Source organism: Melitaea cinxia, chromosome 17 (genome assembly GCF_905220565.1).
Source record: "Melitaea cinxia chromosome 17, ilMelCinx1.1, whole genome shotgun sequence".
NCBI classification, from domain to species: domain Eukaryota; kingdom Metazoa; phylum Arthropoda; class Insecta; order Lepidoptera; family Nymphalidae; genus Melitaea; species Melitaea cinxia.
The window spans coordinates 5,141,976-5,153,869 of record NC_059410.1 but is presented as its reverse complement, the minus strand read 5'-3'; the positions used below and the strand labels follow the sequence as shown (position 1 = coordinate 5,153,869).

At 30.9% G+C, this 11,894-nt stretch overlaps 1 protein-coding gene across 1 annotated transcript; it reads right to left on the bottom strand.

The window, feature by feature from the left end:
• Positions 1–2,700: 2,700 nt before the first annotated feature.
• Positions 2,701–10,362, bottom strand: LOC123661626 (alpha-N-acetylgalactosaminidase-like). The gene is made up of 10 exons (XM_045596582.1): positions 10,347–10,362; positions 8,510–8,657; positions 7,658–7,832; positions 7,087–7,261; positions 6,902–6,984; positions 6,629–6,790; positions 6,116–6,328; positions 5,336–5,467; positions 3,045–3,117; positions 2,701–2,822 (listed from the first exon to the last, which is right to left on the bottom strand). The coding sequence occupies exons 1-10, from the start codon at positions 10,360–10,362 to the stop codon at positions 2,764–2,766; spliced, it is 1,236 nt and encodes a 411-aa protein (XP_045452538.1). The 3' UTR covers positions 2,701–2,763.
• Positions 10,363–11,894: the final 1,532 nt, after the last annotated feature.

The window sequence follows — 11,894 nt, the reverse complement described above, 5'->3', positions numbered from 1 at the left end:
CGGGGTCAGCTAGTATACTTAATAATAAACTTAAATGTCGAAATATAAGATGTATTCCTAGCAATGGTGGATTTACCAGTAGGATGAGTAGATTCATAAAATAAGTCTTGAAAATTTAACAAAAACGTCAATATTTCTGTACGTAGGTACTGTTAAGAACAATCCAATAGCGTTTCAATATTATAATTTAAATTCGATAAAATTTTTACTCTTTTTTAAATTTTTACTTTTTTTGACACGTTTAGAGAGAGTTTTTTTCTTATAATATCGGAATTAGTAAGATTGGGCATAAATATTGAAGACTGTCAAACTTAGATATACAACACATCATATATGAACATCAGCGACCAATTATTCGGGTAAGAAAAGATTTTTTGCTTAAATCGTAAAAAAAATATTGAACGATCTACTTTAAGTCCAGAAAGTTAAACGCCTTAGCTCTTTTTAACCGACTTCAAAAAAGGAGGAGATTTCTAAATTCGACCGTATATATATATATTATATATTTTTGTGTATGTTCGGGGATGACTTCGTCGTTTATGAATCAATTTCGATAATAATTTTTTTGCCAGAAAAATCGAGGGAAACTGTCGAAAATCGTATTGACGTTTTTTACTTTTTTTCGTCTACTTGTCGATGTAAGTCGATTGTTGATTGTGAAATCGATTTTTTTCATTTGCGAGCAAACGAAATCACAATTATTTAAATAGCATCAGAATGAATGAAAAAGATGATTTTATGGATTTAAAATCTCACAAAAAGTCAACATAAAACTTTCATGACTTAAAAGACTTTATCGTCATCATTAACCGGATTATTAATATAAAATTTATAGGTAATATTTAACAACGTTGACCAAATTAACACTATTTTGGGTAAGATTTATTATTAAGAGTCGAATTTAAAAGGTCAGTAAGGGCGACAAAAATGTTATAGCCTACTATAGACAAATTTGTAAATCCGCTACTGAGTCCTAGTTATATTGACGTAATTGTTATTGTAACGTATTCTTTTAGCTTAGTAAATACATAGCAGTTGGTGGTTTAAAATAGAAAAGCAAGCGGAGAGCGATATTTTTAATTTATTTATTTCATATCACACACCAGCGATATACTGTATAGTCATTAATAATTATTATTACACTGTTGTATAGTCCGATTACAGTTACATTACAGATGTACACAACATTAGATAATATTTGTTCGGTTAAAAAAATAAATAAATCAGCAAGCAGACACTATAAAACTAACTAAAACTGTAACAATTACATTGTTAAGATTAATTACACAACAATAATAATAATAAATACCAAATACTTAATTAAAAATTCTTACTTATACTGAATAATATTTATACCATAAGATGCAGCGTGTTTCGGAAAAGGTTTTAGTATATAATATGTTGGTGATTTTTACTTATCGTGTAAAAAAATATGAACGGGCAGAGGTAGCTAGTTTATTATATCATAGCGCGTTGGTTGGGTCTTGATACTATTTCAAGTTAACTATAACTGTTAACTATATACTTGTAAATAAGGAGCCGAATAATTTATATCAACTGGATTTAGTCACGCAATGTTTTAATTAAACTTAATTTTTTACAAAAAAAAAATCCAATCACTACATAGTATAAAACAAAGTCGCTTTCTCTGTCCCTATATCCCTATGTCCTTATGTATGCTTAAATCTTTAAAACTACGCAACGGATTTTGATGCGGTGTTTTTTAATAAATAGAGTGATTAAAGAGGAAGGTTTATATGTATAATAACATCCATTAAATAGTGGAGAAACACTGTTATTTTTGAGGTTTATAATGTAATGTCGTAAACAATTAATTGTTTTCCGCTTACATTTCAAACGCAGGCTGAACCCTACGAGATTTATCAAAATAATGTACTAAGTATTGTACGCATTAAAAAGGTCTACAAAAAACTCTGCTATGGTATGTATATTCCCTTATGGATATCTCGCAATAACATTTTCTGTCATTTACTTTTTACGACAAATAATGGCTAATTTTCGAAGCGATTTTAACCAATACAGCATTAATCCTTATCTAATTAAATCCTTAAATACATTGTTGATTTAATACAGATCTATATGGCCCTTTACAGCATATGATTTAAATGAATATTTTCGAAGATATTACAGATTTAAAAATTGCGGGACGTAGCGTTTGCGGCGGTTCTGTCCGGCCGGGGCGGCGGGAGAACGCATCGGAGACCGCGGTTCTCTCTATAGCACTTTGAATTTAGCAGCGATCTTCCCTACTGTTACAATGTACTCTGTGCAGCGATCGCACGCGTTTATTATCAGAGCTCTCTAGCGGGAAAATAACAATCACTACATAAAAAACAAAGTCGCTTTCTCTGTCCCTATGTATGCTTAAATCTTTCAAACTACGCAACGGATTTTGATTCGGTTTTATTAATAGATAGAGTGATTGAAAAGGAAGGTATGGATATGTATAATACATGCGTAATATAATAGAGGAACATTGATAGTTTCTGCAACCGAGCGAAGCCGGGGCGGGTCACTAGTACAAGATAAAAATATCCTTCCTGGCCAATGCAATATGTATAAAACGTAGGTACAACGATAAATACATTTTACAAGATAAGCTAAGTCTATAAGAATTGTGATGATATAGCTATGTTTGGCTAGTTTTTGGGACAGGGTACAAAGTACGAAAAAGTTAACCAAATTTTCTAATCATATTTATTTCTTATCAATAACAAGTATTACTTTTATTTTAATCATATCTCACGTCGCCGTATTAACATCGTTAGATGATTTCGGGATAAACTTATAAAACTTCACACCTGAAAATCGAAATTCGTATTTTTAATATTGTTAACATTTTAAACAGTTTAATTTTTGTTTTTATAGCATAAAATGGTAAAAACTAAAAGTATGCAAATTAATTTTGTAGGTTTTATATAAAGAAAATTTTAAATAAAGCATAATGACATAAAAAAATTTTGAAGCTCTACATAAATCACATATAATAACAACACTGGTTTACAGGTATGAAATATTTTTACCAGATGGATTTATTCTTGTTTCGAAGTCAACTTCAGGGCCAACAGAACGTGGTTGTTCTTCTTTATAAAGATCCTATGGAATGAAAAATATAAGTACTATTAAAATAACATTATAATATAAAATACTACTCATTTACAACAATAAACAATCAAAGACCGCGCACTACGAGTTGAATGATCTCTAAATGTAACGGGGGTTTGTACGTACCTACCGTATCAAGATATTTTAAAGAAATTCAACAATAAAATTTTTAGACAATAAAAACAATAAATATATACTAATATTAGCTGACCTTGCGAACTTCGTATAGCCATATTTTTTAACCGACTTCCAAAAAAGGAAGAGGTTCTCAATTCGAATGTTTTTTTTTTATGTATGTTACATCCGAACTTTTGACCGGGTGGACCGATTTCGACAATTTTTTTTAATCGAAAGGCGGTGTGTGCCAATTGGACCCATTTAAATTTATTTGAGATCTAAGAACTACTTTTCGAGTTATATCTAATAATGCGTTTTGACTTGACGCTTTTTTCGTCGACCTACGTTGTATTATACCGCATAACTTTCTACTGGATGTACAGATTTTGATAATTCTTTTTTTGTTGGAAAGTAGATATCCCTAGTTTGGTACCATGATAAGGGAACCAGGATCTGATGATGGAATACTAGAGAAATCGAGGGAAACTCTCGAAAATCCGCAATAACTTTTTACTGGGTGTACCGATTTTGACAATTCTTAATTTAATCAAAAGTTGATGTTTATTATGTGGTCACATATAAATTTTATCGAGATCTGATAACTACTTTTTGAGTAATCTTTGATAACGCGTAGTTACTTGGCTATTTTTTCGTCGATCTACGTTGTATTACTCGTCATTGTAATTGAAGTCGTTTTTTTTCGTTTGCGAGCTAACACAATTATTTTAAATTTTACCGTTAAAATAACGTTGTAATTTAGGTCCAGTAGGTAGTTTCGGAAATTAGCCCGGAAAACATCGTGACACGAGATTTTTGTATGTATCATCATCAATGGCCTTATTAGTCCGTCTATTGCAGACGATTTAGACAGTGTCAGACAGACACTGTGTCGCTTAGGATACTCTTCAGAAAAACGCAGAGTTGCCTAAGCTCTGCGCAACCCTCTCGACCTCACTGGCTAGGTCCACAGGAACGACGAGTCGATACGTGTGGAGCCAGTTCGGCTGCAGGAGTCTTTCGCATTTCAGTGCTATGCCACGAATGCTTTACGGATACGCCATTCCGGGTTTCAAATGAGGTTTTTCTTCTCCAGGACCCTGATGATTTTCAGGCCAGGTATAAACCTGTCGCCTTTTACGACCCCCACGGGAAGAAAGGGGGTGGTGCTATTCTACTCGGCCGACATCACACGGCATGTATGTATATAGATTCTATTATAACATCGAAGAGTTAGTTTGTTTATTTGTTTGAACACGTGCTTATCTCAGTTATAATACTACTGGTTCGAATTGAAATATTATTTTTGTGTTGTTATTTTTGTGTCCATTTAACGACTAGGCTATAGGCTATAAGGCTATAAAATATTTTAGAACGTTTTTCCTCAAACTAACACTGATAAAACCGCAGGGCTCAGCTATATGCCCTCTCCAAATTAACGCCGAGTTGCATGAAAAGAAATTAAAATTTAAGTAGTGATTAAACTAATTTAATAGCAAGAATTGTATGAAATTGTTGTGATTAAATTAGTTTAATCTCTACTTACATTTTAATTTTATTTCGTGCAACTCGGCGTAAACCTCATAAAAACATTGACAAATGCAGACTAAAGTCTCAAAGATCTCATAGCCTCTCACTTACTAGTCTTAGTCATAACTTTCTTTGTATCTACTGTACAATTATTATCTACTGTACAGGTGTTTTTTTTCCCTAATAAAATAAAATAAAAATAAAAAATAACTCGAAATGAGAATTTGGCCTGCATTTGCCCACGTTTTTATGAGATTTTTGTCCATAGTGCTAGTTATTAAAAAATAACCAATATATTGTGCGAGAACAAACCTAAATCAATAAGTAGTAAGCGATAAATTAAATAAATATTTACAATTTTTTTTACATAAGTTAATTCGTATTTTTTTAGAACCATCCAAGTAAAAAATACCTCTTTCACTAAACATTTATCCAATTTTTAAGGTTTGTCTGACTCTGCCATCTTTAGTAAAGGTTTCCCTTCCTAAAAATTCTCTAAGTATATTAAAAAGAGGAAAAAGTAAGAGAATGGGGATGATTAATATATATTCCAAAAGACATTTACTTGAACTTCATACGTCTGCTTCGGTATCCTCATGGTATCAAAAGACACCTTAACAGCATATGGGGTTCCATCGTCTCGTTTGTTCACAAATGCGATCGCGTAGGAACCATCTGACAGCTTTCTATTCCATATCTTGAAATAAAAATATTAATTATTATCTAAAAATATAACCAATATCTATATATATAACTGCTTTACCTATGTTATGTGACGTCATAATGTCATGGTGATTAGAGGACGCGTTAGCAACGGTCACAGCACTGGTTTGTGGCTGTTGCGCTGGCGGTTGCTGGTTCGATCCCCACATTTGTATTAGCCATACAAATGTTTGCCGTGATCTGGGTGTTTATGGAGCCCTTGTGGTTCTCCCCACCGTGCCCCGAAGAGCACGTTAGCGTCAGTCCCGGTTGTTATCATGTACACCTGATAGCGATCGTTACTCATAGTAGGGTATATGTCCGCCAACTCGCATTGGAGCAGCGTGGTGGATTAAGCTCTGATCCTTCTCCTGCATGGGGTAAAAGGCCTATGCCCAGCAGTGGAAGCGATTTGAACAACCTCTTCCATATAAATTATTTCACATCCAGCTATGGGTATACGAAAACATGCATATTTTAAACATTTATGTTATACAGATATTTCCGCAGAGAGGATGTTAGACCTTTTGGATGAAACAATGTTTAACTGATAAGCATATACCTACTTATAATTGGTAAGAATGTTTTAGTGTGATGCAGTAAAAAGTTACTCCTATTTATACAACTTATCCCGACAACTTACCTCACAATTAGACTTGTTCCAAACCCTCAGACCCTGTTTGCCCAAAGAGTCTTGGTCGATAGCGATTATATCTTTATTTAGAAGAACTTCCTTAAACTCCGGTCTAATGGTCTTCAAATCGACGCTCATTAGTAACGGAGCAGCCAATACCGACCAAACTGCCATTTGAACTTTTGCTTGGTCTAATGATAGACCAAAATTACCTACTAGGAGCTAAAACACAAAATAAGATAAAAAAAATTTGATACAGTAACCAAAAATACAGAAATAGACAAAAAATTGTTTAACGGAGATTTTCACAGAATTCTGAACGAATTAGATAAAGTTCCTTTGCCGCAACCCGCATCTCGTTACAACGGACAAACAATTAAAATGCTAAAATTACCATACTCTGCATGCCATGAAAAATAATATCAACAAAAAATTTAGTTACGCATTTGCTTAACGGATTAGGTACTAATATGATACTGGTACTATTTAAATCATACGTTATTTTGAATGAGAAAATCATACCATATCAGGATCGTTCCACTGTCCTGGACGAGCGTATTTCGCGAAATCATCTTGATTTTCAGCAAACCAATTCATAATTTTACTGAGCGAACTCCAGGAGTCCTGAATGTCATCCCAGTTGCGCCATAAATTGCAATGATGTGAGATAGAAGCATAGTCTGGCTAACAAAGAATGTAACAAAAAGGATTATATTTCAGGTTTATATTTATATTTTAAAGACAAAAAATTATGGCATATCTATAACGAATATGCAGAAAAAAATATCAGTTTACTTTTTTTTGATAAGCAGGCCAACTGCACGAATAAACCATTGGTCTTCCAGATTGGTTCAATAGTTTGCCAAAATAGGGATAACCTGAAAACGCAACCACCAAGATACATTTTGACACCAGTCTTAAAGTAAATTCTTGTTGATGTAGAGATTACAAATCAATTTTAAAGATTTTATTTTACATACCATCGTCCATTTTGGCTGTGTCTACGTAACAACCATCTAATTTTATATAATCAACATCCCAATCCACAAACGACTGTATATCAGTCTCCTCGTGATCCAAAACACCGGGGTAGCCCATACAAGTTTTGTTACCATAATCCTGGTACAAGGCGAACTTGAAACCTTTTTCATGAAGCTGAAAGAATAAAATATACCCATATTTCTATTTAAACAATTAATAATGGATAGATATCAAAATGAAATAGTGACATTTTTTTTTTTTAAGTTTTAAATCTGCACTCATTATTCAATTAAATAAAATATACCGGTGACCTACTACTGAGAGAATTTATTGGGGTCGGGTAAAGCAGGAAATATCTTGCACCAAAAATTAGAAGAACCCAACTGGAACACCTCAATCTTACAAAAGACCACCGCCCAGTAACACTGCTTTCAAATAGTACTATGTTCCTCTAGTGAGTAAGGCTACCTTGGGCTTCTTATATTAAAACTTAAAAGTTTAGACTATACATCTGTTTTCATTAAGATTCTCTAGCAAAGTTAATTAGGTATTTTGTAAAAAATTACACACATAATCAGCTACAGCTTTCATTCCATTGGGAAATCGATTCCTATCTGGTACAAGACGACCATTATCATCACGCTCTTTCTCCAACCAGCAGTCGTCAATACCCACGTAGTTGTAGCCCGCTTCCAAATAGCCCTCATCTAACATTATATCTGCCGTACGTTTTATAAGGGCTTCACTAAAAAAAATTACATCAAAATAAAAAATTTAATATCATTAACTAGCTGTGCCCAAAGATTACACCTGCGTTCGTTGAGAGGAAAATAGCCTTGTAAATAGGCTATACAACACAAAAATATATTTTTTTAATTTAAATCACTAGTTCCTGAGATTAGCGCGTTTAAACAAACAAAGAAACAAACTTTTATTTTTTATAACAGGTATAAGTGTGTACAGATTTAAAATATTAGCGTAAGAAATATTCTAATATAGGATATTGGTCATTTTGGGGGACAAAACTTTTTTTCACCAAATACCCATTCTTAGTGAATAAAGTTCTGTCAATCAAAAGCTTTAATGTTTCTAAAAACTGGACTTATTTGTTTACAAATGTAATTCCTAAAATTCCTATTATAAGCTTTATATTTTCCATCAAAGGACTGGCTGGAAGAAAAAGAGTGGAAGGAAGTAACTTGTGAGTAATAATACGCCAAGCGGATTAAATTGACTAATTATTTAACTATTTAAGTTATAGTAAAAGCTACATAATATATAAAATGAAATAAGAAAAAAAAATACAATTAAAAAAAACGCCTACAAAATTATAATAGCAAACTTATATTCATGAAAATTAATAAAAAAATGTTTAAGTCTAAACTGAATATATGTAGACTGCAAAGATACAAATAATACTACCTTATACATTCGTCTGGATATTTTTCACAATCTGTTATGCATCTGAACCTCTGCCATGTGAGCCAGCCCATGGGTGGTGTGAGCGCTAAACCATTATTAAGTGCTTCGTTGACTGATACTAATTCTAAAAATACTAATAAATACAACCCTTCCATCTACAACAAAAAAAAAGAGAAAAAATTATATATGCCAATATAAAACCTCGTTCGTTATTTATATTTATTATTTTTTTAATGACATAACAGACGGACGAAGAAACGATCACTAAAAGAAATAAAATGAAAAAAAAAAACTGCGTTTGAAAAAACCAACTTCAAAGGCAAATAACAACTTAATAAAGGTTTAATTTGCAACACTTCTTATGGAAACCTAAATCTTTAATAAAATACTATTATTTATATGTGCTATCGTCTAAGCTAAGTTAACAAAAATGCTAATAAAATAAAAACTAACAAGGCAAAAGAATTAATTTTTATAGGACCAAATGGCAACTATTCCGCATCGTACAAAAAAAGAATCACACAAATCAGATCAAAAATCTCGGCGTAATTGGTGTACATACACTGTTAAAAATTTCTTTGGTAAACTTACTAAAAATGTGTGGGAAGTTTTAACGCAAAACAATTTAGTAAATTTACTAAACAGAATGCTTCAACTCAATTTGAGAAAATTACAAAATGTTTTTGGAAATTTACCAAGCAGTTCCAGAAGATTTAAATAGTAATTTTATCATACAGTTTTGTAATTTTACTCAGTGCTTAGTAAATTTACTATGCTGTTTTGTAACTATACTACTTAATTCACTTGAATTGAGTTTGATAAAATTGCAAAATATTTTTGGAGATTTACCAAGCGGTTACAGAAAATTTGATTAGTAATTTTACTATACAGTTTTGTAATTTTATTCAATAATTGATCATAAAAATGTTTAGTAAATTTACTACGCAGTTTCGTAACTACACCAACCAATTCATTTGAATTGGGTTTGATAAAATTACAAAATATTTTTGGAAATTTGCCAAGCAGTTACAGAAAATTTGATTAGTAATTTTACTATACAATTTTGTAATTTTAATCAATAATTGATCATAAAAATGTTTAGTAAATTTACTACGCAGTTTCGTAACTATACCAACCAATTCATTTGAATTGGGTTTGATAAAATTACAAAATATTTTCGGAAATGTACCAAGCAGTTACAGAAAATTTGATTGGTAATTTTACTATACAGTTTTGTAATTTTAATCAATAATTGATAATGTATTCCGAAATTATAATGGCGAACTCAAAAGAGTACTGTCCGAGTGACTGATTTATATCTCTCTCATTTTATTATTTAATTTTATTTCATTATTGTTGAAATTCATAAAATAATATTTAAGTACTTATGTTATACATATAAGAAATAAAATAACATATGCGCTTATATATCAAACAAAATTTATGTTTCGCGTATTATATGTGCTTCTAGATATTCATTTTGTATTTAGGTTCTTAAGGATTCGTGGTTTTCTTTTTTAGAACTTGCAATTGTTTTTATTTTTAAAATAAATAAACTGTATGAGACTACATAAACTAAACAAAATTTTGTTTTATTATCTAATTATATAGTAGGTGCCTGGATGAGCGAGGTTTGCTCGATATGTTAGATAAAGATAAAAAATTAAAAGTAATCTGACTGGACACATCTGAACTCGAACCTGGGTCATCTAAATTCTGGATAGCCCGATTTCCCACCTGAGCAATTATAACCTTATAAGGAATGGCGAAATTTACATTAGTATTGTAATAATATTGTAGGTAGCAGTTTTTCATTGCAAGAAAACAATGATAAAACGACATTTTCTAAACATGAATCCTAGCTAGCTAGTTGGAGCCGTTAGCCAAGAATGAGATTATACTTATATATATACAAAAATTGCTCGTTTAAAGATATTATTCTCTCGTTTAAAGGATTTATTTTGTATATATTTTTTAATCATTCATTAATACATTGTATCGGATGTTATTTGTTAAAACACGTATAAAATATAGTTACTGCCGACACCACGAATACCAACTTGCTTATTTCTTCACAATCCCGCTGGAATAATTTTATTCTTCTGCGATATATCTAAATTACATTGCAAATACATATAATTAATCCGGGCTAGCGAATCAGTTTCTAAATGTAATAATTATTATCTAATACTGGATTAATTATTTTATACGGGAAATATTGTGTTATTCATGTACCGTGTCATATTTTTGTGTACAGTACACAATAAATAACACAATATTTCTTCATAAAGCTTTGAATTTTTTATAATACAATTATTGAATAAGTTTTTGTTTATTTCATTTAGGTATTCAAAATACATATATTATGACTAACCCGTTGGCGCAGTTTGTAGTGGCCTTGCTTTCTGTCCTGCGGGTTGCGGGTTCGATTCCCGCCTGAGTCTGGGTGTAATATAATATTTGTATCTATATATTTATATATGTATTATTTCTATGTTATATTGTTCATATGACTATTATTAAATCTATAAAGTTTAATACTATAGACGCTGGTTACGTTGAAGATTGATAAACTATCTGGTGTAACCTTCGTATACTTACAAACACTTAAATTTATTTTTTTTTCGAGGAAGACGGTGTAGTGTCAAATTTCTATATACTAACAATAACGACACTCAAATCAAGAGCATTTTTCAAGACCGATTAAACGAGTTTATGTTTCTTAGTAGATTAAATGATTATTTACTCTATAGTATACACACACAATTTTTCAGTTTAAAACATAAAATAATTTATAAATAAAATAAAAATTTACAGAAAATTAAAATCATCAATTTAATAAAAATTTTACGTAATAATTCGAAATAAAATAAAATAAAAAAAATCTTTGCTTTTGATTAGGATTCGAACCTGGCTTTCCCTGACGCTAGGCAAAAAAGTGCAACTCATGCTACCGACTTATATTGAACATCAATGATCACGGTTTCAATAAAAACCTTGCTTGAGACTTGAATTCGTACAAAAAAATAATAATATTTCCACGATCATGTTGAGTTTAATAATTTAACTGATTTATTCGAAATAATTAAAATTATTTGTAAACATAAAAAAATCATGGATTACATATTTTTTTAGTTAAATGAAAAAAGTGAGTGTTTAAGAAAGAAATAACAGATCAAATGATTTTACCGATGATTTTTTTTATGCATACTAAGAACTTTTAGCCCATAAAACCGTCAGGGAATATTTAATATTTTAAATGATAGTTTATACATAATTATTCTCCTTATATTAGAACTTTAACTGAGAAAAAAAATCATTACTTTTAACTGCAAGAAAAAAATTAAATACATATATTAAGATTGAATGGAAAAAAATTAAGTAT

Excerpts from the sequence above, each read along its gene's own strand:
- LOC123661626 (XM_045596582.1), bottom strand. Across the intron at positions 6,985-7,086 it reads CACAGCCAAAATGGACGATG|GTTATCCCTATTTTGGCAAA; the intron begins GTATGTAAAATA and ends TTGCGTTTTCAG. Across the intron at positions 6,791-6,901 it reads GGCCTGCTTATCAAAAAAAA|CCAGACTATGCTTCTATCTC; the intron begins GTAAACTGATAT and ends ATTCTTTGTTAG.